A 26270-nucleotide genomic window follows, 5' to 3' on the forward strand; every position below is an offset into this window, starting at 1 on the left:
CACCAGCCACTTAAACGGCCTATTTACTTAATATTCAATGAATAATGAATTCATCAGATTTGAGCTAGTATTCACAAGAGACATCGGTGGATGTTGAGGAGGATATTTCTCACCTTGAGGTTTTTTCCTAATGGCAATTCGGGGGAAATAATGTGTCGGCCTCGCCCTTCTTGGCTCACAAGCCCCATTACTGTTACACGCCACTGAATAACAATCATCCTCAATCATAAACGCCAGGTCGCAAGATTCCCGCTTGCAACAAAACTGCATACATATGTCCATGTTACCGGTTTTTCCGTTGTCAGTAAACGTGCCTGCATTGATTCCGCCAACTAATGTGTAATTGCGAAGAATTTCCCCATCCCAGCAGACGCCTTTCTGTTGCGTGAAAGCTGCAGGAGACACACCCAAAAGAGAGTTTATTCTCTGTGTGATTTTTGGTGTGTGTTCGTGTTCGTGAAGTGGCAAACGGTTCGTAAAAAGGTCCTGTGTAGTATCCTGGTTTTGACCTAAACGTAACTTCAGGTAGTTTGAAAATCTGTTTACGTCTGCGTTAATCTGTGAAAGGAGATCGTCGTAGGTGTTGTCATAGTAGCTACCAATAGCCTGGTCATCATCTTTCCATTTTGTGGGATGTTTATTGTTGTTTTTTTCTTGTAGCGAGTTTTGGAGAAGCAGTTTTAGTTCTTCGTCATCACTCAAATCACTTTGCTGCAAATTTGTTCCCGAAGGTGAATATCCAGTTAATGGCGGAGGCCCAAATGTGTTTGGTGTTTTCAAATGAAAGTTTGGGGATTGGGCTGGTTTCACATAAAAACCATCTACCTTGTTGAGACTATTAGACTGTAATGGATTGGAAAAAGATTTGTCTTGATTTCCCTGGACGTCATTGTCGTTAGAAAAGAGAGGAAGTGTGTAGACGTTCATTTGTCCATCTTTAATACTGCCCATTAACCTGTCATAAGGCATTGGGGTCGTTGTTGGCGTTAAAATGTCTGTCGAGAAGGCCTCGTCCGTGTTTCTATGATTAGGATGTTTGACGCTGGCGAGCGTGTTTGACTGATAGCTCACGTCGTCATTGACATTATCATTTTCGTCACTATCGAGGGAGAAATCCGTTGTGTCAATATACTTGTCATCTACAGGAGTAAAGTCTATCCCAGTCTGTTTTGGTGGCTTTTCGTAAAGAAGACGGTCAATCATTTTAATTAAGGCCTTCAGTTTCGGTCGTTGGGACGCTGTGGAGTTCAAAAATGGCTTGTCAGCTCATACCGCGAATAAAAACAACGCAGTAAGTTACACACGATCTGAATCAGACTAGACTCATTTCCGAAATGTCCCAGTGTCGTAAGCCAACTCCGAAAGATCAATCAAATGCGACAATATTATGGTACAATGTGGCATCATGGCCTAGTTATTATGAATACTTTGTAAATTTCTGCAGGGGCCACTTGCCGCCTCCTGCGTGGTGAATCTTGTCCGCACATTTTTGAAAATTCAGTAACTACTAATGAAGAATAGCTGACTATACTGCTGGACACACAGCCGGGATAATGTACGACAACAGACAAAAACTTCAATAACAGTTATTACGCCAAAATCACCTCAAAGTACTCCACTTTTTCAGAAACGCAAAATAAATAAAGTGGTCTGCGCGTTGTATGTTTTTGTCTTTTAGTCAGTTGAGTTTAACTTTTCAATTGAATTGAATGAGGGAGATAAAATATTAACTTTTCTTGACATCCTCTTCGAAGGTGGAGCGATTTTACCACTAGATTTATCATTCCCAACCACCTATCCCGCCAAAAAAAACATACTTGCTAATGGCAAACGATTCACCTTGACCATCTTGACTGAAGAAAAAGGTATACATTATCAACAAATTGGGATAACCAAGTTCAAAACGGCCCAACATTTTTTAAACTTTGTCAACGGATCAGTGCGTACAGTATTCATTATCATTACACTACTAGTAGTAGTATTAGTATTAGTATTAGCATTTGCATTAGTATCAGTATTAGTATTAGTATTAGTCAAGATGTTCACACAGCAAACGATGTTAAAGCTGGTATATATTAGAGTGTCAAGAAACAACCAATTGCCTGAGGCATGCCTCGTCGTTTCTATAACTCAAGCACTTTTCCAATGATCTTAGCTGATCCCAATAGTGCTGACGTCTGGATAAGTCCAATTGACGAGTTCAGTCCACTGGCATTCAGGTTTTCTTTTAGCCTTCTTGGAATCGTTGCCAATGCGCCTACTACAGGCTTCAGCTGTGACTTCAGGTCCCACATTCTTCGAAACTCGCTGGCCAGGATCTTGGTATTTTCCTACTTCTAGTCATCTTGTTTCGAGTTTACTTTCGTGCCCTCAGGGACTGTCATAATTATCATTAGGCAGCTTTTATCATTCTTGGTGAAAACGATTAAATCTGGCCTTTTTCTTCAATTTCGTGATCGGCCCCGATGCTAAAATCCCACAGCAGCTTATAATCCTCGATTTCAGTCACGCCCTCTAGAGTATGTTCACAACACTTCTCTCGACAATCGAACCCGAGCTTTCAAGCCAAGTCCGAGTGGATTTCTCTTGCCGCCACGTTATCGTGCCTTCTCTTGTATTCCTTCTGTGCTAGTTTGGGGCATGCGCTTAAAAGATGGCTGATTGTCTCTTGACCTTCCCTTCCCTGAGCCTTGTCAAGATTTCCTCATTCTTTTGCTCTTCACTCTATCTGGCAAATTGGACAGATAGTGATTTCTCTTTCCATTTGTTTAAGTAATGAACTTTCTTTCTCCCTCTCTGGTGTCTCACTTTATTCAGAGTTATCTTTCCTTACTGCCAATATCAGTTTTCCTTGACTACTTTGGCTGACTACCTTCCACTTGTATCCTTATTTGCCAGGCACAATCCTCCACTGATATAAGTCATCTACCTCCCTCCGTCCTTGGAACATACAATTGCAACCACGTACCCTGTCTCTGAGGTGAACACACCATTCATTGTCAACAATTTTCATGCTCGAACGTCTAGATCACAAAATTCGTGTTTGGACCACTTCACAATCCAACCAGCATACCTCATCAGCCATGCTGCCCAGACGTTAATGGCTATAATTAGGTTAACACCTTTCAATTTGGAATTTGCCACTTTCCTAACTCGTCTGACGAACGTTTTCTTCCTTTGGTAGAGAATTCCACCTGCCTCCGGGACACCAAGATACTTATAATCCTCGCCTTCTTTCAAACAGTTAATTCTACTTTCATCCAGAACTAAAAGAGCCTCTGATAATTTTGCCTTGCCTCTCTCCAAAATAAGCGCCGCGCACTTCTCTCTACCAAACTCCATGCCAATGTCTGCACTGGAAATTCTCACTCGGAGTGTACCAGCGATTACAGCTATTGTTATTATTATTATGATGTTAATATTAGTATTATCATGTTAATGTTCCGTATCATAAGTGGGCATTAAGTGGTCTTGTTAGCCAAGAGCGTGTCTAGGTAGGGTTAGTAGGGTTATTATTATTATTATTATTATTATTATTATTATTATCCTGATTATGATTATGTAATATTGTTATTTGTTTTCGGGGGGGAAGGGTAGGGGCGAGTAACACAGCTAGATACTGCACGTGCGATTTCTAGGTTGAGCATGCGCAAAAGTAAAAACGAACTTTAGTCCGACAAGGTAAGAGATCTGAAATTAGTTCCAAGCACCATTGTACAGAAATAATTGAAGATGCTTGTTTCGCTTCTCTTAGCCGACAAATATGAACACAACCTACACACGTACGCCTTACCTTTCTTCTTTTCATGGTGAACATAAACAATTTTCGGATTGTATCTCGCCGGATTTCTGGCTGGACGCGTCTCGCACAACGAGTCGTTAACACACGTGACCCCGTAGCATTCTCCCTCCAGCATAAACGCTACATCGCATGCGTCCTTGATACAGCACCGCTGGGTGCAAATACTCATGTTCTCGGCGTCTCCAAGATCAGTGAATTTTCCTGCGTTTATTCCTCCAACCAATGTGACGTCATTATGCTCAATACTTGTGCGGCATTGGCTGAAATCCGATGACGGTTTGGGCGTCTTAGCTGAAAATAAAAATGATGCTCTGCTCTGAAACAACCGACATTACATTGTGTCCGCAACATAATGACGTTGACCAGTAACTCTTGTTTACAATTTACAACCCTACCATAGCAAAAAGAAGTGACGTGTGTTGTGAGTGTCCTCTCCGGCCCCCTTCCCCTCACCCCTCAACTGTTTTTTGTGTAGACAAAATCTCTTTCAAGTTTATTAAGAAAGTGAGTTTAAAATTTCAGGCCGATCGGCCAATGAATGGTACCTTCCAGGCATTAAGGAATGGCGTGTGTTTGGGTCTTGAACACGTCGTTTGTCATATAGTACATGTACTTAGTCACCGGCTCCCAACTCACTTCCCCCTCGCCTCTTCATTCCGGTGAATGAATTATCAGCGCCCTGAATTGTTGATACCGATGGAAGGTGCTGCGCGCACATCACAGTCAAAATTTATGAAACTGTATGAAAATAACTAGAGTCTTCACCAGGTACCTAGGCCATTCTGTGTATCATGATAACAAATGCAAGAATATAGAAACGCCATGAAAATGAAGGATACCGAAATACATAACAGGAAAGAACCCATTACCAACTAAAACCTGTAAGTTCTTCAAGATGACAAATAGCCTTGCAAAATGTAACGAAAGATGAATTTCCTTCCTAGACTACGTGTTTTGAAAGGTACACTGAACTAATTGTATCAGGAGACAGCTCTCCGTGACGGGGGTAGTTTTGACAAAACACGCAAAGGACACTCCTCTTAATGGCAACCGAATTAAAGTAAACTAAATTTTCCTACTTACCAGTCACGACTTCTTTGGTATGTTTTACGAAAGCGATCTTCGGCTTGTAAAATGGCGAATACGCAGGCTTCGTTACGCAGAGCGCGTCATTATAACACGACACAGCAAAGCACTGCCTGCCAAGCGTAAACGCCAAACTACAGGTTTCCATTCTCCCACACGCTCGGATGCAGGCGGACATATTGCCAACCTTGCCTTTGTCATTAAACCTTCCAGCTTTGATGCCATACTTCAGAGTCACGTTGTACAGAATGTCACCAGCTGTGTAGGTATTCTTGTGCGGCAAACCATTCTGAAGTGTAAGGTAGTTTTCTTGGATGTGTGGTGTTGGCGAGGGTGAGGTGGTCCGTGAGCGTTGGGTTCCAATGAGCGTGGTTGAGGAAACGTCGTTGGATCCTGTGCTGGATAAGCTCCCTGTGGGAGAGGTGCTAGACGTTGAGGTCCCTGTGGACGGTGCTGTAGCATTTTGTGTGATTTCAGTTGGTGTAACTTCCAGGTTATCTGAAAATAATCATTTTAATCGTTTTATGCAGAAATTAATTCTCCATTGTATTTTTCTACCCAGGTTATAAATGGTTTTAAAATGGCGGTCTGTTTGGGAAAGTTATCAAAATGATGGAGGTAGCTCTGTCCTGGAGTATTATCATCATCATCATCATCATCTGGCCTCACCTCTTGTTACTTTATTTCTTCTTAGACGTAACCAAGGTACTATTTTTCGTCAAAAGGTGTCAACTAGGGAACTGAAGTCACTTTTCCAGTCTTAAAACCCAGCATAGCACACAAGGAACATTTTGTGATGCTCCTTTCCCTTATTTTATTTCATAGTAAGCTGAGTTACACTAGAAAGCCATGAAGTCCATTATTTCAGTTTTATGACGTCGAGACACTTACCGATCAGTCTATACACACTGTTAGCATACGAACCACCCAAGCCATCGTGACATTTTCTTGATATTCCATATTTCTGGTAGTCAATTTCTGCACGTGGCCCGCCGAAGCACATCCCTCCGCGTTGAAGAGCAAACACGGGGAAGCCTCGTCTTCGCGCAACTTGGCCGCACTTCAGTATTGGATCAGCTCTAGACTGATACAAATCGTCCAATCTGGGATCAGAGTTTTCGAGTAATGGTAGGGCGTGGTTCACGGAGTCATTCCAACAGCCAAGGGAAACGTAAGAACCTGTAAGAGACAGTAAATAACTTCAGTTAAAGCCTGGTCCTCCTATGCCGCTCAGATAACTGCGATATAATCGCTGGCAGAATTGACTTTCAATCTCAATGAAGTTCCCGGTGTCCCTGCGATGTACCGCCAATAAACTGGCAAAAATTGCTTGATACCTTCGCACGAATGCTCCATGCTCTCTCTTGGAATTTAAGAGGGTTAAGAGGTAGTAGGACAAATCTACCAACTCGTGTATTGTCGAATACCATCCGGTATGCTGGACGAATCACCAACGTGCTGCATGTGAAGTTGAGGGCGAACCAACTTCGTAAGCACTTCGGTGGCTTATAACAACATAGTATACCTTTTGATGTCGCCATTAGCTGCTCCCATATGCCTGGAACGGTACGTTGAGCGGTAACACAGCAACAATGTGTAACTTTCCTGCCCGCGTGACACGCTATGATAACTCAGTGCTCTTTACTCACCCGAGTCTGTCAGACGGTAGACATCATTCACAAACAATCCTCCTTTTCCGTCCTTGCAGGCTGATGACTCGCCAAACTGGTTAAACATTCGTCCTGCTGTTGGTCCCCCCAGGCATGCTCCACCGTTCTGGATCGCAAAAACTGGAAACGAGGAATTCAATAAGAAATAGGTAGAGGGGAGAGGGACGTAATGTCCCTACACTGACTTCAACGTTGAAAATATTTTTCAAACGCCAGCAAAAGACAGCAACCTTTTATCTGGGGAAATTTAATATTACTTGTCACTCTTCAACAGGTAGGTTAGGTCAAAATTTTGAATTTTCTTCCGTCTTAACGAAAAACGTTATTATCTTGCAGTAACTTCTACATTTTTAGTCATTTTAGGCACTCTTATCAGTTTTTATCACTTTTGATCATAAGTTTTGGTGGTTTCTAGAAGTCTTGGAACAATCAACAGCTATCTCAATCTATCATTCTTCAAGCTACATCGTTACCGTTAAGTCAGCGATTTAAAATCCCCAATCAGACGCAAATCTCTCTTTCTTCCAAATGCTGGGTCCTCGCTGTTCGACGCACTTCAGAGGTCCCTAGCCTTACCTTTGTACTCGTGCTTCCGAGCCACTTTCGCGCACGTATCAATAGGCTTCTCCCTTGTGGCGTACGGTCCTTGCAGTAGTGAGTCTGAGCCCTCCAGTGTAGCGACTGCAAAGGACTCCGTGTCTTTCCAACAGCCGAGAGACGCGTACCAGCGATTTGCTGTAAAATATGTAGTAAAGAGGTCTATAGTTACTGAAATACATATTCAAAGGTCCGTACTAAGCAGGATTAACACCCAAGTGCAAGCTTAAGGTTCTAATTGAGGAGGAGACACATCAAGCCAAGTCTTAAATTTCCGGCCCAGTGACTTTCAGTGTGACCATATCTGAATTCACTGTGCGTTATTACTACAAAGTAGAATGAGAGAGCATTATCACGCTATGTCTGTGTGGCAAAATATAGCACCCGTGCGTTTCCTTTGTGCAAATTCGCATTTTTAATGCACTTTTGTCGCACACGAGCTTGAAGCAAAAATCGCAGGTGTAAACTAATGGCAATTTCTGTGAGATTTTGGCCGCGCGATTTTGTTGTCGCGACATCCTTGAGTTTTCAAAACGATTTTAGGGGAATGCAGCAAATCGTAGCAAATATTGTACCCGAATCGCGCCCAGATTGCACTGAAATCACTGTCAGTTAACAACTGCATATTTTCGTCGCAGGCTTGAGTGCGACAAAAATCGCTTGTGTAAACGACCCTTCACGTTGTATGGTATTTCCTGTGCAAAAAAAATCATACCTGGGATTTCGTCATCAGGTGGACTCCAATTGACGTAGGCCAATCTTGGGTGATAATACTCAGATAAAGCCGGCTTCATTTTACATGAATCATAGTCTTTACACGCAACAAGGAAGCAATTGTCCCGGATGAGGAATGCCACGTTGCATCTTTCATCTGCGCAGCAAAATGCTGCGCATTCGTCCATGTTCTTGACCACGCCTTTGTCGGTGAAGTTTCCGGCCTTTATTCCTCCGCGAAGTGTCACGTTGAATATAGTATTGCTTACACTTAGCTTGGAGCACGCATATAGGCTTGGCTTTTCTGCGCCTGGTAAAGGATCTGTACAGGTAAATGTATGAATATCAGCGGTTAACTAGGAGCACAATAATTTGATATATGATGGACAAACTAACAGCAATCAATTTTAGAAATCAAGATATTCTTGGGCAAAATGAAGGCCACTTGACATAATAATTCGCACACTGCGCTGTTACGTGTAATGAACTTGTAAAGGTATCACATGATTTCTAACAGTTCTCACTTACCACCAACCGGTCTCTCGTTTCCACGGTACACGTACGCCACAGTGGGGTGATAAGCAGAAGGTTTTGCTCTTTTGACTTGACATCCCTCCACATCCGCGCATTCCACCGCGTAGCAATTCTCCTGAATCATGAAAGACACATTGCACTTGTCGTCATGACAACAATGACGTATACACTCATCCATTGTGCGGGTGCTGCCATAGGTGCTGAATTTTCCCGCGTTTATCCCGCCGACCAGCGTTACATTGTAGCTTACCGCTGTGTGATGGCAAACTGGTTGTACCGTGGGCGCTGGTTTAGATGGTGTGGTTACACTTGGAGCAACTGCCTTGCCGTAGGCGCTTCCGGCCTTAGGAAGTTCTATTGAAACGGTGAGAGCAATTCAACTTTATATTTCCATTTTCTCGGTAAAACGTCAAAAAATTAAACGACTGCCTTCTTGAGTCGGGCAGTACATGTACGGATGTTTTTACAATGAGTTTATACATGTTACACGTTTAAAATAATATTATTTATAAAATAGTGAGCTAACTGATAAGTGTATTTAGAGGAAAATTTGTAACCCGAGTAACGCTTAACCAAACGCTTCCTTGGCTAAAACGTTTCTGTTACAACGTACTAACGTTGCCATAATCTAGGGTTGGCTATATCAAAAAAAATCATTCCACTTAACTCACAAAGCTCATTGGTAACGAGTCTACATTCGAGTCAATTAAACAGCGGTTTTACTCACCTGGTTCGGGTGTGAGGGGAGGCAAATGCGATACAAAACTTATCCTTGGATTCATGTTTGATGGTCGCGCCTTCTTTGTCTTGCAAACCATCTCATTGGAGCATTTCACCAGATAGCAAGTGTCCCGGATCATAAAGGCCAGGTCGCACTGTTTTCTCAGACAGCAGTGTCGAGTGCACAGGTCCATGTCATGCACGTACTTTGCCTCAGAAAAAGTCCCGGATTTAATTCCGCCGATCAGTGTCACGTTATACTGGGGCCTTGTAACCGCGCATCTTTGGGTGTCATCGACGGGTGTTGGTGGCCTTTCAGTTTTCTTTGTTTGGCGAAATGAAACTGACAACAAAGATAAAAATTTGCATCATTCTATGGTACTGAAAATACCATGGGTGGCTTAGCTGCGAGTGTCCTTTGCCAAATAACGTTTGCGTTTATCTCTACCATCGCCGAGTAGTTTGTCTGTATAAAGACCAGTGGATTCTGTTTGCGCTCGGTTTTATGCCTGCAGACGAACCTATTCTCTAGAGACGAACAATAAGAAGAATTAACGAGGGGACTACGGCTATTTGCCCAATTATGCCATTGCCATCCGTATTATTCGCGTTACTCTCGGTGGAAAATAAATAACATGAACAACTGAAACAAGTCCAAAAAGATTTGAACTAAACTCAATACAACCACACTGAAATCATAGTACGAAGAGACACAAAGAACGTCTCCCTGACTTGTATTGCTCCTTGCATTTTCTTGTTGTAGCTTACACGTTATTTTAAGGACGGTGCCTACTTTTGTTTCTGCGCATACGTTCTGTGCATCTCAAGATACTCGGGTTTCCTATGGGTGGTGCCTACTAATACAGGGATATTGTTTGCGCGGTTGCAAACAATGCAGAGAATGCAGAACTTAGCAAGTGATTTTGGTATCCAAAAAGAAAATTAGGGGTAACCACGCATTTTTCACAGAAAATAAAGCTTCAATAAAGAAAATAAACCGTTATACATTGCTTTGTATTTTACTGCTTTTTTGGATTAATATTGCTTAATCATCTCTGAAAAATGCGCTGTTACTCCCAATTTCTTTTTGGATTCCAACAGCCCTTGCTAAAATCTGCTTTTCCCGCATAGTGATAAACCGCACAAATATACTTCTGTATTAGTAGGCACCGTCCTTAATCGCTTTTCTTATCCACGTTAGGAATCGTCAGTGTTTTTGGAAAATGGCAAATTTTCCACAAATTTTGTAGAGTTTTTTTTTCACAGCTTATTCTGTGACAACCTTTAGATATGAGTACGAGATTGAACGGCTACAAGTACAAATCTTCGAATCCAGTTCGGGCGCGCACTTTAGGTAATCTCTTTCCAGACAAATTTTGTTTCTAAAATCTCCTTATCTGCTAGTAAGCAACATGAAAAAGCGAGAGTTCTGAGGAACTGACTGGATTGAAATTCAATGGTTATACTAGTCCTGAATATCGTACACGAACTCAACTAATCTAAAGGCCTCTAGTAGATACCTTCAGATTCTAGATCGGGAACGACTACGAGATAGGCTTCTAGTTTTTAGCGAAGTGCTAAGAAGAGATATATCACAGGAAGCTTCATTTTACTCTTTGAGAACAACGAACTTGACGCAGTTGTTTTGAATGATGATAGTTAAACCCTTCGTGATTCCAAAAAGACGAGATCACCTACGTTTCGAGGTTTTGTTTTCGCCACTATGACGTCCTAACGAACACTTGTAGTAAAATGACGATGGCTATCTCGTTTTCCCACTGGTTCACGCGGGCGCACTCTTTGGCTATTGGATCTGAGAACTCGTAATCGTGCTAGAATCTTATGGTCCCTAATAAGCTCTAATACGTTGCGTGTGAACGACGATTGGCTTAACCTGCGGTTACACACAATGACTAGAATTGGAATTTTTCTTATAAATACTTGTTTTTATAGAGAAAAACTCTCGGAATAAGGTCAGAACCAGCAAGCAACTCAACATACCGTCACATTTGACGAGTATAGGAACTCCCCAATATAGACTAGTTACATGTCGTTTCAAAGCTTAAGGCTAAAACTAATGAACTGTTTTTTTGTCTATTTGTTACAGTCTTGCTGTCTTGTTCTTTTGAAATATTGAATGTCACAGGTAATAAAGTTGCGTTATAAATAATAGGGCTAAGCCCGACATATGTCCCCACAGATTTCTAAGAAAAACCCTCCCTCCCTCCTTGACTCCCTGACTCCCTCTAGTATAAGGAGGCAAAGAGGAATTAACGCCACCAAGACACAAACGCAAAGGAAAACTGTGCCATGCCTTCCCCGTCTTGGTGGCGTTCCTAATTAAACTAGATTTCCCTAGGCTTAACATGAGCTGTGCTTTGATTAGTACTCATTGATCACCTGTGTCATAATGAAGAAGAAAGCCTTTTCCTTCAGCCCCCTGTCTACTGGCAAACTGTAGCCATAAGTGATTCCCACTTGATGTTAGTTCAGGCGGGCGCTTATTGCCACAGTAAACTCCAAGCACGTTAGCATCTTCACTGGTCCCGTCTCTCACCACTAGCTTAGCTTTGTCACAAGTGCCGTCCTCCTGTAAACTGAAGGTATTGAAACGCAGTGCGATTTTCTCACTCGGATTAAGAGAAACATGCCAAGTGCACAAGGTTTTTCCTTTGTAGTGATGAGGCCACTCGGGTGATTCGATGATCCCTGTTGGACTGTAGAACAAACCACCACATGCTAAAAAATGAAGAAAAGGTGATTGAGAAACAGTTTCAGTTTATTGTTTTTGCCATAAGTTATACAAATGCGAAAAAATATATATATGTATTTAAACACTGATGGCGAGGAAATCCAAGGGAAGCCACCGGGCTTATAAGGAATGGGCTCCCTCAGTTAAGTAATTAGAACAACGTATTTTCATAGTTACACATGGGACCAAAATCAATGGCAGAGCTACAGTTACAGTTACAAACGTTACAATGAAGAAGAGGAACAGCAATGACCGCAGAAACAGAAACAACCAAAACGGGGTAATCTTACATCTTAACCTGGAGTCGCTAAGATTCGCTAAGGCATTTTAGAGCAAGATGTGTCCAAAGTATTGTTTGAATCAAAAGATCTATTAAAAAGAATGGTATGTTTGTCGCAAATCAAGTTGCAGAAAACATTTTGAGTCCCCAGCGGTTATCGAACCCTTGAATTTCCAGTTTGCCTGGCAATTGCTTTACCACTGAGCTATGGGTGACTCGTGGTGAGGTATATGTCACTCGTACAACTCGGGGTTCTTACCGGCTACACGACTCTTAGCACTTGAAGATTTAACGTTCATTGTGAAGTTTACAAACTGAAATAGGTTGATTCATATTTTAATACAAAAGCCTATAAACAGTTGATACATAGGATTCATTTAAACTAAGGACAGCCTCGTAAATCTGATCATTGGTACATAAATAAATGAAACCTGTAGCTCAGTGGCAGAGCATCCGAACAAGTAATCGGCAGGTCTAAGGTTCGATTCCTGATAGGAGCACTCGTATTTCCTTTTTCCGAGCATGCCTGTGTCACTTTGAATAATACATAATTCTCGTAAAACTATTATTTATAGAGTCAACGATATCTACTGTTGTAGCATTAACTGGGGGACACTATACAGATCTAATTAGAATTTGAAATGATTGGGATTTTTTAGGAGAAGGAAAAACCAGTGTACATACCACTCGGAGCAAGGTTAAGCTTGATTTGAATATAAGTTATCCCAGTCTGATCCTGGTTTTGAATTCTGGTTCAAACATCAATGTTGTGGCTTTATTTTATTTTATTTTTTGTTTCTGGTCCTACATTTCCCTGTGCAACCTTGCTTAGTTTTTAATCACGGTTAGCATTCACCTGATGGCTAATTCGTCCTCCAAATCAGTCCAAAGATAAGGAAAACACTCCGTTAAAATGAGGCGAGTAATCAGTCTAAAATAAAGACCTTCCCGTTTCCTGTCACTCTTTATTCCATTTACATTTTTTTCAATACGCTCACCTCTTTCAAAGCTGCAAATTTTCATAAGATTGTGAATTTCTTCCTCTGATAGAGCCTTGTTGTAGATTCTGAACTCGTCTACCTCCCCCTGGAGAAATCTTGTGTCCTTGTGTTTGCCTATTCCCGCATGCGCATCCCAGTCCTGGGACAACAAACCCTTCCCAACAGCCTCTGCCTTCAGCCTGCCGTTCACGAAGATCTTAGCTATGCCAGTGAGTGCGTCGTATGTTCCAACTATGTGATTCCAGGTATTCGCAGAAATTATAGGAGCTGCGGAAAGATATCTTACATTAGTTGTTTACGAAGCTGAACTCATTGTTTTTGTCCGGAAGCTCCCAAAGTTTGAGTTTTACAATCAGAGAAAAAACTTCTTATGTTTTTGTTGTTGTTGTTTCTGTTTCTTCGTTCCCTCTTGGTTTGCTTGTTGCTTTTTTCTTTGCTTGCAGGTTTTGTTCGCACTTTTTCTTTTTTACGTTTACCCCGTTTCCAATCTGATTTTCGATTCCAAATACCTTCGAGAGTTTTATAACAGACCAGGAGGGTCAAAGATAGCCCTCCTTAAATATGGGGCTATCTCTGCCAGCAAAGCCGCGGAAACCTGAAGCCAACGCGCGGTCGCTTTTGGCCGCTTTTCTTTTCCCTTTTGATTTATTGCGTGGCTGATCAAGTGCGGCTCCGTCTGTCAAACCTTCGTTTATGTCAAGACGCCTATTAATTGCACATCATCGGGAGAAAGTTCGATCAGTCTAGGCGTCAAGCTGTTGCCCTGACTGTTGTCCTGCCTTTCTGTATTGTTCCGGATTGGATTCGCCGCTCCTGCCAGCATAGTTCTCCGAAATAATTCTCGAGGTTTACAACCGCGCAAAGCTATGTTTTTAGGGTAACCCTCCTAGAAGGGTTACCCTCCTTCCATGTAAACATTCCCTTACGCTCTGTTTTTTTATCCAGACAGGACTAACCCAGAGAGCGCTAATTGCGGACACTTTTCAGATCGAATTGGAATTTAGAAGAGGGAGAACAACCTCTTGGAGCAAGGACGAGAACCAACAACAAACTCAGCCCACATATGACGCCGAGTCCGAGAATGGAACCCGGGCCACATTTGTGGGAGGCCACTGCACTATCCCTGCTCCCCAAGATACTTAGCAAGAAACTTTACTAACACAGAGATTAATTTGCATTAATTAATTTTTATTTCTTTAGACGCGGAACATCTCTTATGGGTCGTCGTGTTCTGTTCGTGCCCTTCCCATTTGGGCAACTACTTTGGACTTCTTGCCTTCCTCTTTTCATCTATGTCATCTTATATTATGTATTTTTCCCTATAGCTTTGTACATCAATTCACCTACTATTGATGTTAAGAAACCGTTAAGAAAATTGCAAGCGTTCGCACAATGTCAGGATAACAAATACTGATATTAAGAAACTAACAGCTCAAAGGAGTAATTTCCGGGAATCAGGGTTGAATGGGTTAAATCTTCTTCATTTTTGAACTTTTTAACAGATATTTTGTTTCTGGTGGGTATAAAACGTTTTTCGGCTGCCATCTTGAAAAGTAAGTAGGGGTGAATAATAACACTCGTAGAGAGATGACAGTCAGGGCAACTGTCTCCTTCTTTCACTTACCCGTCTCAACACTGAAGATCTGAACATTTGATTCATTTCTATGGAACCACCGAACGCTGCCATCTTGTACTTCGAAATGATACTGTCCCTTTTGATGGAGAGAGTGGCCTCCGATAGTGTCAAATATCGAGTGATATCCTTTATTGGTGTCCAGTTTGACCCATGCTGCTATGCTTATGGCCTGGCGTGGTTTTACCTGAAGAAAAATGTGAAATGCGTAAAAAATTAAGTAGTTACGAAAAGAAAGCATGAAAAAATATTTCTATTCGAAATATTTGTTTTGAAAGTCGTGTTTGTTTCATTATTCCTGAAAAGACCCTCGCGAGGAGAGGAAAAAATCTTAATCTTAGGAATTATTAAGTCGTACGAATGTGAAAGCCATACCGACTGATTGATTGATTGATCTTTTGATTGACACCTTTATTTAAAAGCAATAATAATAAAAAAAAAAAAAAGGGTAAGACCTCAGGGTAGTCCCTTCAGGGAGCTTACAAAGCATCTCTGCTATCAATTGGAGCCCTGAGGTCATTACCTAACATAGAATACACAATAAAAGGAGATTTACAAAAAAAGACATAAAATATACAGAGCCTACATTTACGTACATTTACAGTGATTATTAAAAATCGTACTTCCATAGTAATAGAAGGATCTCCTGGCTGTTTCCGTTCTGCTGTAAAGACACCCTAAAATTTTCTCTTATTTAACTTTGGAGCTACTTTAGGAGAAAAATCAGACAGTATTACCTTTATTTGCCCTCCTTTTAAGAGTATTTCGCTTCCATTGTTTATCCTTGCAATCTTTCCACACGATCCAAAAGACCTTGAAATCTCTGTCCGCTTGCTCGCACCTGCAAGATCTCCCTTGAAAGATGCATACGGGGCTTTTCCATGTGACACATCCTCAAAATTTAAGTACATGATAAGCCCTTGTGGACCACGTGACCTACTTAAAACGTCACCTTCAGTGATCACGTGACTGTTGGTCTCCGGTAAAACCGAAGGCCAGTCGTGCGTCCAAGTACTTACTCGAGGAAACGTGTGAGTTGTTGCCAGTCCAGGTTGCAGATAGTGTGCCAGTTCTGAATTGTCACGTGCAAAAGGCAACTGCGAGTTAATAAAATGAGACTGATGGTTCAATTGAGGCACGTAACCATAAAATGAACGTTGAGCGCCCGGAATAAACTGCTTTCGACTCAGCTGGTTACTTTTCTGGAGCTGTTCTGACGGGTGTTGTAATTTCAATGGCTGTTGAATCTGCGTTCGTACTGTTGCAGCGGCGTTTTGAAGCCCTGTGAGTGTAGCTGGTTTAATTTCTAGCTTATTCGTTTCAGTAGAAAATGGCGATAGTTGAACTCGCCCCTTCTTGGCAAACTGGTTACCACTTTTCCCAGACGGCAATATGGGAGAAGACGAAGGCTTATTCATATAAGGGACACTTTTTCTCCAGCCATATGCGTTTGAAGAAACCATGTATGGATTCAGCAATAACGACGGCGTTTGGCTGCGATTGATCAGCTGTTCATACTTTGCTCGAGAAATTGCGTTTCTATTGGTTATAAAACCCTTAAGATTTCTGGTCAAACTTGTTTGTCTCCCCACTAACCCTTGCGGGTACCCTGTTCTCAGCCCACTCACTGGGACATTTAATAACTTTGGTACCGGAATGCTTCGCGGTTTTGCGTGTCTGTTCAACGCTTGCCGTCTTTTCTTCCGTTTACTCTTTTTATGATTTTGCGTCGACCCTTCTCCATTATCCTCAACAATTGATTTACGTTTAAACCTCAGTAAAGCCCGTTCACTGCCGCCACGAAGAAGTGGATAACTCGGTGAAAGCTGCAAAGATCTTCTATGCTTCGTAAAATCTTTTTCTTTGGAGTTAGATTCATTAGACACCGCAGATGCACGTCGTTGTAGTTTTAATTTCCTGTGATGGTGTCGATTATGATGACGGTGTTGTTTGCTACTGTATATAGAGGAATTGTATTTCCTTCGTTTCTTTTTTCTAGATTTAATGTACTTTTTTGTTATAGCGTCAGGTTTCTTCCGCACAGAGTCGTGATGTCTCGGAAGTTTCAGTTCATCTTGTTCTTTGTTATTTCCACGCTTCTTGGCTTTAGAGCGAGTGGACGTGTCTTCTTCAAGGCTTAAACTATTATAAAAAAGTTGTGAGCTACTTTGAGGATTCGGAGAGTGATTCAAAGAAGACGTAACATTATTCGATGACTGCGTGACGCTTTCCAAAGGAGACTTTGATGAAGTAGCATTATGTGACGAGGAAGATAAAGAAGAGTCCTGAGTTTTTGAAATCTGACGTGAATTAGATGAGCCACTTTTCTTCATCACTGACGAGTGAATTTTGTTAAAATTCCTGTCTCGAGAAGCATTGCGACCGTGAGGTTGATTTCTCTCCCAGGGAAAAACAACATGGGTCCTTAAACTGTGATGCCCATCTTTTCCAGGAATTACACGAGGGATCGAAAAATCAGTGGATGAGTTATATGATTGGTTAACAATTACTTGTGGAAAATCTGAAAGAAAAACAAATTGGTTATTATTTTTTTAGTTTTCAAATGCTGATAACGTTAATCCTTCATCATTGTTAAAACGATTAAGAGATTTTTAACTGGTGAGGTGCATGCGCGGAGCAGGTTATGGCAGCTGGTCGGTAGCATTGAAGTGTAAGCAAATCGTGGCGTAGTTAGTTAGTGTTTAGGGAAGAGATCCAGAGAATATCGAAATTTAGACGACATTTGGAAAAAAAGCATGGAAGATATAGATTTGAAGTATTTATATTTCAATGTTTTATTGATAGGATGTTTGATGCCGAATGTTTGATGTTTCCAAAATCTTAATGCAAAAAGTCTCAATTACATTTTCAGTGTAGATTATAATATGCGATTGCTTTATTTGCTGGAAAGTTAAGTTTTGTCCCAAACTTTTCTTGCAGGCTTTCTTTTCGCAACTGCTTAAGTTGCGCACTAACTGCGAGGATCTTTCTTCTATTTTAATCTTTCATTCGCATGCACCAGAATAGGCAACGGTAAAAATGAAAACTCGGACTTTGGAACTGAGTGAAAAGAAAACATAGCTCGCTTTCTGCTGGCGTGTGTGGCGCAATGACAGCTTGGCAAAACGCAGTTTTCACAAAAATGTGTGCGATTTAAAAATGCTCTGAAATCTGAGTCACTTTTGTTTTTATAGGGCCTGTTTATTTCCTTTTTCATTTCTAAACTTGGAGCGTAAATGGGGGAACTAAAATATGTTGACAAGAACAATTTAAAAAACAGTTTGGCATAGCCCTGTTTAAACTTCAATGTAAATTTGTCATTTTTTCCCTTTAAAGTTACTTGAAACTAATTTCTTTCCATATTCTTGCAATGCTTCGCTTAACAGAAATTAAGGTTAATTTGAAGCGGAAACAAAAGTTATACAAATACAAATATTCTTGTTCGCTCGAGCTTGCCTTAAAATCTGAACTGTTTCATAATTAAAAACTATTTTGAGTGTTTCCCTGTTAGCCGTGTTGCAACAACTAACTTAATTACTGAACACTTGCAATTGGACAAATTTCCAGCTAAGATCGGAACAACTGAGTCAAATTATATAGCAAACAAATAGTATTGATTACGAAAATACAATCCAAAACCTGTGTTTTCGATACGTTCGTATAAATGGTTGAGTGGTCAATTCTATAAGCACAAGAGAGATTTTTGATTAAGTTTTGAGGAAGCAACACGCGGAGGAATTATTCGATCAACGATACTGTATCTTTCAAAATTTAATTTCAAACGGTTTAAATTCAGACCAATGTGTCATTTACACTGGAAATAAAGACCAATTAGCACACAAACACAATCGACAGAAGGCGTCCAAGCGTTCGAAACCACAACCAAGAATTGACGTGTAATTACTGAGCTTCTTCATAAAGGCATCTTGTCAACTCAAGTTTAGTCAGTACTGTCAAACGGTTTTAACTTCATTCCTTAAACTTGTAAAACGGATTTTTTTCCCGCAGAACATTAGTTTGTGTTGGAAAAACAAAAACTCCAAACAATTCAAAATAATTTTTCTTTCTGCTCAGTGGACTGGAACAAATACGACTTGACTTAGCAGGTAGCTTCTGCCAACCCGAGAACCAACGTTTATATAACAGTCATACAACAGACCAATTTCCACATGAACTAGTTGCGTAAGGTTCGCCGCAGCATAATTTGCGTCAGCAAACCATGTTTCAAAGGAAATATTTACTTTCTTTTGTTTACTGTCTCAACAAGTTTCAACTTTCAATGGACCGTTTTAAAATCAAGAGTAAATTATTTAAACTCACCTGTTGTGGAGGCGTGATTTGCAACACTTGTCGCTCTCTTGACTTCAAAAGAAAAAACGAAGAAATATTTAGATTAGCAGTTTAACCATTTTATACGATTTTAAAAAGAGCAATACTACGGCAAGACGTTCCCCTACCGTTGAGCTAATTTGAGATATCAATACCATTACCACCAATTGGTGATATTCGATATTTGAAAACAACTAAAGTCAGTAATATTTTAAAACAATAACCAAAAATCATCATTAACCCTGGACAAGAAATTTCGTGTTTGATCTCGTTTCCGACAATCTTAAATTAAGTTAATTAAAACTAAACAGCCATCACTAAATAACCACAAGTATGAAGATAAGAAGATAATTAGAGAGCTTTTGGCGGATGACTATCACAAGTGGCCAAGAACAATCCACTTTGGGACGATCAAACAAAGAGATAATTTAATTAACTGGGATGCATTGTATGAGTGTTTACAACTACTAAATCGATTCCTCCAGCAAAGTTCTCCTCATAAGTAAAGCTTGGAGTCAGTTAAGGAATAAAAAAAGCTCAAACGAATAAAGTCCATGACTTTTTACCGACGGTTGACGCCTCAAGGGGTTTGACTCCCACCAGAAGGACATAATACAAACACAAGTAAACCATTTAACCACGAGTACCTTGTAATAGGAAAATAGCCAACACAAATAGTCCAACGCGCTCAAAACGCGAGTCTTTATCGCTTGGTACATTCCGAAACTTTCCTTCTCTTATGGACATTGAAAATCAACCATTCGACAACTCCAAACTCCCCAAATGAACATGGATGCAAGTTATCTTGTCCGCGCACAAAATCCTAGCAAAGACATGTGATAGTGAAGAGGAAGATGAATCCAACGAGGTACAACCATTCTTCTGTCTAAAATACACACATTTGGAGTCAACTCGAAAAGCGCTGCAAAAACCGAAATTGTGATCTAAAAGAAGACTTCTATGTGGTGCTTTGACAACGAGTGGAAACCATCTAGGATGCCATGACATCACATGACGAGAATTCTGGCAGTTTCAAACAATTACGTCATGATGGCGAAATCCGTGAGCTCGTCGGCACTAAACCAAGAAACATTCACACTTTTTGCGTTCAAAGCTACTTTCAAAATTTTCAGTGCCCGTGAAAAAGGCGGTTTACCATCGCCGATCGTTTTGCGAAATGGGGTGGATTTGTTGCCTTTGCGGAGATCACTTTTAACGCGTTCCAGACAGAGGGCGGTATAACATTAATTCACGGGACAAAGGGGACGTCTTAAGTCACTGAACCATTTGATTTCTGAGTTGGAAGGCAGGTGGTTTGTGATTGAAGCTGTGACAGGAGGCTACAATGCAAAAATACACCTATTCATCTTATCTCCCCCCCCCCCCCAAAAAAACAAAAAAAACAAAAAAAAAACAAAACAAAACAATAAAAAAAAAAATGCGATTCGTTCCTTAACGCTTTCCGGGTTCCGGCTTTCCGTTTTATAACGGTGGAGTGTTCAGCTGGTTTAATATCTAACCAGTGGGGGGAATTGTTATACAAACATTTGGTGTATACGCAGCTATAAGCACAAGCAATTGCCTTTGTGTTAGCGCCAGTCAAGTTTAACGCCTCCTACCGTCATCAGTGAAGTAATGCCCGTAATATTGATGACTCAAATTCCTTGGCACGGTCAGCAAGCGCCTTGCTACTGACTGTAACGCCGTTTTATTTGCACTCTGCTATGATCTTATTGACATCATAGTTCACGGAGGGCATGTGCCATGAGAGGCTTGAACGGAGCTCGGTTAAACTATGAAATTTTTTATATGAAAAACCGGAAGGTTATCGCTATCGAGGACGTCCCTTACAAAGCAAAACAGTTTCTTACGGAAAACGTATTACGGCTAGTAAAGTCACGAACAGCACTGACTAATTTCACCGTTATCCTCCCCACCATAGTATAAAAACGGGTCTTGACTGAAGGACGTGTTTTTTAATCTGTGTTGGTAGACGAGTTATTCGAGTAAAATTACGACCTTCTCGATTCTGTGATTTTATGAAACAGATTAAAGTATCTGTCTTTTAAGCAAATATGACTAACATACATAACTTCATTTATGAGAACCCAACTTGGAAATAAAATAATTTTGTTCCAAACAGTCTTCAAAAGTGCGCTGATACAACCGAAGGGTCAACCTAACGGGCCACAGAGTTTTGGCTGTATCAACCAGGTAACCGGATTAAAATAAACCAGAAAAAATGGCCTTAAATTACAACGAAATGCCCTATCAACAAGATGGCAGTTCATTAGTCAGTCTATTTTTTTCATTCAGCTGCTTCTAATGTTACCGGTATATCCCGCTGTGATGAGCGGTTCCTCTACGTTTTTTTTTAAATTCTTTTAAACAGCCTTTTTTTTTTGTCTTCGTAACTCAACCATAATGACATGATTGAGCCGGCCAAAGTGAATCTCGACCTTGCTTTGGTAAAGAACAAACCAACAAAAAAATAAAATAAAGTAAAACAAAACAAAAATCATGTAAAATGGGCGAGGTTTTTTGGCTAAACTAGGTCATTGACAAAAAATAAGAAGAAATAAACGAAAATAAGAATTTAGAAATGAGCAGTAAAAACAAACTGTCAATCTGATATCACAGCGTATCTAAGAATTACTCAGCTATTTAAATAAAAGTTTTTACATATTGTTCAACGCGATTTTTAAAAAAAGTTTTGAAGCCTAGTTTCTGAAATTGAATGGCGCTTATATTGGATATTGCATATTTCTGAAAAAATTCTATTCAAGTGTGATTTAAGTGTGATTTGAAAAGAAAGAAAGAAAGAAAGAAAGAAAGAAAGAAAGAAAGAAAGAAAGAAAGAAAGAAAGAAAGAAAGAAAGAAAGAAAGAAAGAAAGAAAGAAAGTGACATCGCCATCGACCATTTGCTCACCATGCCCTTCATCAGTCAATTTAGTCAACAGAGCCCATTCCCTCCCTCGGTCCTTCCCCCCGAGGATTAGTGGGGCAATCATTAGTTCGTAGGCAAGCACGATAAATTTGTGTTAACTAGAGCTATGGAAGACAAAAATGAATTGGTAAATCTACAAAACCAACAGTCACTAAATATGAGTTACGTTGAACGCTTCCGGCAAGGATCGCCCTAGGTTGAAAGCAATCGATTGACAAATACAAAGATAGCTATGAAAATGTTGATGTAGATTGCCATACCGTCTTTGTCTTTCGTGAGGCTTGGGTATATTTGTTAAGAAAGCAAGGATCCGTCAACTACTGACGATCAACTAACCGAACTTTTAAATAACTTGAATGAAAACAAAACAAAAAATATTCGGCGTATCATCGGTGCTGATTAATCACTTTGAATTAAAAATCACGAATGAAAAACAAAAACAGACTTTCGGATAATCTGCGGAGTGTTTTCGGAAATATTCGGAGTATAAAAAAAATCATTAAAATGAAAAAAACAGACTCTGAAAAATTCCGCCGGAATTCCGCCGGATTCCTGGTTTTCCAGCTTACCTCGGCAAATAGCTATATTGAACCGATTATTTAAGTTGTTTCGCATCAAGAATCTCAGGAGGCGGAAGTCTATCCGAATTCCACAGGTTTCTAATAGTCGTCATCCTATCATAATAATAATAATAATAATAATAATAATAATAATAATAATAATAATAATAATAATAATAATAATAATAATAATAATAATAATAATATTTTTACAGATCATCTGAACCAGTTAAAAGGCCATTTAAAAATGTTTCTGTCATCATTTTTAGTTTGGTCAACACACTGCCACAGTAATGAATGCTGCCAAGAATCTGTTCATCAAAGTGCTCTCCGAAGCCGCGGAGTCCACCAAACCAAAAGGATACATGGGCCTGTTGACCGACATCAGCATCACCTTGAAGAACCTTCTGCTCTCCGCTGTTGTTGTGTGTCTGGAGCTGCTGCTGAGTTCCAGGGTTTTCGATTGCCCCCTGAAAGATCACAGGCTCTATGGAACTGCATTCCTCCTGGCCCCAATCGTTATAATTTTCGTCATTAATGTGATAGTCCTTAGTGAGGTATGGAAGCTGACCGATAGATGCTGCGTACCGCGGTATAGGCGAAAAGGGAAATTTTGCTACCGGGTGTGTCCAAACGTCGTCAAAGCTCTTGTTGGACCGGCCGTATGGTTGATAGCATCGTTTGCAGACTCCACGTACTACGTTTGTGCAACAATGGGTCCCGACAAGGAAAAAAGAAATCTGACAAACGTCACAGAAATCAAAGAATTGGAAGCCGAATTTGCACATGCCAAAAGCAAGTCACATTTATAGGCGTGGCTAGTATTTGTCGCCGTGGTTATTGTGACCACTGTAGTCATGGCTACGAAGAAATGTTGTCTCAAAGACAAGGTCCTTTTGGAAGGTAAGGTAAGGTCCCTGGCCTTTTAAAAAGGTATGATTAAATCCGCAACCTGACCTCTGATGGAACAAATTGAAAGAGACAAGTGGGTCACCGGTGCTTCCGGCCTAGAGTGCGGTTGTTAAAGTAAGAGCATCACGTATGTTACCACCCTCTTAAGGCGGGGTGTTAATCCATCACAGGATACCCAGCATTAAGTGTCTAGGAGTAGAACTACTCCCTTCCCCCTTCCCCTTCCCGACAGTATACTAGACTATCACAGGATACCCAGCGCGAGGTTACTAGGAGCCACCGAGCCTTAGTTACAATGCCCCGAGATTGAAAATCCGATGCCCTAAATTTTTTTGCTTAAACCTTACACAAAGGCCCCGTAAAACCTTTCTACTAAACTTACTTAGGCAAAAGCCTCATTCGATGAGCCCGGGAGTATCCTTCTGGCCCCGGTTGTTCAAAAACTTGATAACTTTATCCAGCAGATAAGTCGTGCCCCAGCGGATAATATGTATTAGTTAGAGTACATCTTTTCCACTGGATAAAGTTATCCACAACCATGGGCTTAACGCTATTAGCTTTGTGTTCATAACCATGATGAAGGCTGTTTCAAATGAAGTAAACTGTCTTATTGTTTGTACCCGCTTATAGTCACTTTCCTCCATTGAGATCCCAAGCAAATCTTGACGTCAAAAACGAAAAGAAAGTATGAATCTAATCTGTTATTTCTTGCAAAGAAACAAACTTATATCTGACGATATGTTAAAGCTTTTTCCTAACTGAACTGTATTCTAAATCCTTGGTAGCTCGAAAATTTTGGAATTCTGCTACTTTGAAAGTGCTCCTTCTTTGTTTGCATCCACAGTATGTTCGACCAAATTTCAAAATTAAGTTTATTTGTCATTTTTGTTTTCTTTGAAAACTTCCAATCCACGCAGGCAAGTGAATCGTAGCATGGTCCTGCTGCACAAAATAAGAATAATTATTAATTAATTATTATTAATTTATTTCTGTCGCATTACATTAAAATCTCAATGCTCTTAAAATGTGCAATTTAAGAAATACAATATCAATAAAAGCAAATTTGATAAAAGTAGATAAAATAAATTAATGTCATACATAGAATGACAAGAAGGGTACTAAGGGCACAAATGATGGATTCCTCTTGACACCCATTCAATTCGTAGGGGCATCACTTCGACGGGGCGATTGTATTACGAGGTTCGTTTTACGTGATAGGATTTTTCTTGTTGCTTAAGACCGTGCCAATAAGATGGCTTACTGTGGGTCACACCCCAAGATCGAGTCCGGCTAACCTCGGCAATTTTCGTTTTTCTAGATGATTACATCCTTGAGAGGCGTGAAGCTGTTGCTGCGTTGTTGACCTTTCGTCACTTTATCGAGCATCCTCATGGGCATGGTGATCCTCTGAACGAAGGAGAGGGTGGGCCCAGTGCCGAGGCCGAAGCAGGTTCGCTGGACGACGAGGCAAAGGATGAAGTAAAACTAATAACAGGCCGGTTCGTGGGGAAAGAGGAGGAAATCACGCTTTATCCTGATGGCATTCCCGAGCAACGTGGAAAAAAACAGGTCGAAGAATTTTTTTAAGGGCTGGTCAAAAACTGACTGGCGTTACGAGGATGCGTATGAAAATTTTCAGCGCTTGTATCCCAGAGTTACGAGTCGGCGCCCGAAGGATGAGTGGAAAGCAAAAGGTGATGACGACAACGAATGCTGCACTCTGATTAGCTGCGCTGGGCACTAGCTACCTTAAAAATTCCGATTCGCTCAAAGGACTTTTAAAGGGACTTATCAGTGGAGAGGGCGAAAGAGAGATGGTGTGTGTGTTGGGGGGGGGGGGGGGGGGTAGTGTTATTTGAGGGAGTTTTGTACCACCCTCCTGAGGGAAGTCTTAGCTCAATGTTTCAAGCCACAGCAGGGCCATGAGCTTATATCAGGAGATCACCCATGTCCAGTACTGTCGTACTGATACGGACCGTTATTTACGATTGACGGTCCGTACGAAACAGCAAAAGGACGGATCGAAACGGGCCATTCAAAACGTTGTACAGTTGCCCGTGAGGTCCGAGCGTGTCAGTTACATTTCAACTTGCCTCAGTAGTTAAGTGGCACAGAAACCGTAATGTTTTCAAAACTATTTTAAGTTAATTTGCACCGATTTTGATAAAAATTGTAAGTCATTTTTGTGCCTTCCAAGGTAAATTAACCATCCAGAAAAGTGGAGGGGGAGGGGGGGGGGGGTTGGTGAAGGAAAAGATATATGTATATCCATTTTACTCACGAGGTCATTAAATACAAGCTGTTTAATACAAAACCAAAATCGCACGTGTATGTACAAAGTATCAATAGATACTTAATTCACAGCTTAACAGTGTGTTCCCACATGTGAACAATAAAGTAGAAATTTCTTGACTGACGGAATTCGCTGACTCTTGCTCATTTGTTCCCGTTCCAAGGATCACAGACTTCGGCAACAACATACCGTCATCACACGGCGGCCATGTTGAGTCTCAGGAAAAAGAAGTAATGCCTTCTTTTTTCACGGCAAGCCTCGCACTGAATTCGCGTCTGGCAGAGGCTTGTCGTGCAAATACAAAGCTTTTTAATCCTCCGAGACTCAACAGGGCCGCCGAGTGATGTTCAAGTTGAAGTTTCAAGTGTCTTTAGTGTCTGTTTTACCAGAAGTAGCTTATTGATAGTTTTTCTTGGTCTTTTTGGCTCCACCTCCAAAG

General features: G+C 40.8%; 3 protein-coding genes across 6 annotated transcripts in view; 2 read left to right on the forward strand and 1 right to left on the reverse strand.

Annotated features, from left to right (window-relative positions):
* LOC146453261 (uncharacterized) overlaps positions 1 to 20485 on the reverse strand; it is a 28955-nt gene extending 8470 nt beyond the window's left edge. Inside the window, exons 1-15 of one of the 4 annotated variants that reach the window (XM_085096773.1) lie at positions 19766 to 20485; positions 19110 to 19151; positions 15527 to 17310; positions 14781 to 14976; positions 13154 to 13423; positions 11524 to 11862; positions 9131 to 9466; positions 8398 to 8757; positions 7871 to 8191; positions 7135 to 7293; positions 6538 to 6678; positions 5780 to 6067; positions 4886 to 5386; positions 3794 to 4093; positions 114 to 1238 (exon numbers count right to left, since the gene is read on the reverse strand). In XM_085096773.1, coding sequence (XP_084952899.1) covers positions 114 to 1238; positions 3794 to 4093; positions 4886 to 5386; positions 5780 to 6067; positions 6538 to 6678; positions 7135 to 7293; positions 7871 to 8191; positions 8398 to 8757; positions 9131 to 9466; positions 11524 to 11862; positions 13154 to 13423; positions 14781 to 14976; positions 15527 to 17310; positions 19110 to 19151; positions 19766 to 19865 — 6262 coding nt within the window. In that variant the 5' untranslated portion in view covers positions 19866 to 20485. The remainder of the gene's footprint in view (positions 1 to 113; positions 1239 to 3793; positions 4094 to 4885; positions 5387 to 5779; positions 6068 to 6537; positions 6679 to 7134; positions 7294 to 7870; positions 8192 to 8397; positions 8758 to 9130; positions 9467 to 11523; positions 11863 to 13153; positions 13424 to 14780; positions 14977 to 15526; positions 17311 to 19109; positions 19152 to 19765) is intronic. The other 3 variants (XM_085096772.1, XM_085096774.1, XM_085096775.1) reach the window with 3 other exon arrangements.
* A 2407-nt stretch (positions 20486 to 22892) lies between these two features.
* LOC146453262 (uncharacterized) lies at positions 22893 to 25270 on the forward strand. Its single transcript, XM_085096792.1, has 2 exons — positions 22893 to 23529; positions 24857 to 25270. Exons 1-2 carry the CDS (start codon positions 23484 to 23486, stop codon positions 25123 to 25125), a joined length of 315 nt encoding a protein of 104 aa, XP_084952918.1. The 5' UTR covers positions 22893 to 23483; the 3' UTR covers positions 25126 to 25270.
* LOC146453263 (calcium homeostasis modulator protein 4-like) lies at positions 22920 to 23438 on the forward strand. Its single transcript, XM_085096819.1, has one exon. It carries the CDS (start codon positions 22920 to 22922, stop codon positions 23436 to 23438), a length of 519 nt encoding a protein of 172 aa, XP_084952945.1.
* Positions 25271 to 26270: the final 1000 nt, after the last annotated feature.

Source organism: Pavona decussata, unplaced genomic scaffold (genome assembly GCF_977016875.1).
Source record: "Pavona decussata unplaced genomic scaffold, jaPavDecu1.1 SCAFFOLD_339, whole genome shotgun sequence".
NCBI lineage: Eukaryota > Metazoa > Cnidaria > Anthozoa > Scleractinia > Agariciidae > Pavona > Pavona decussata.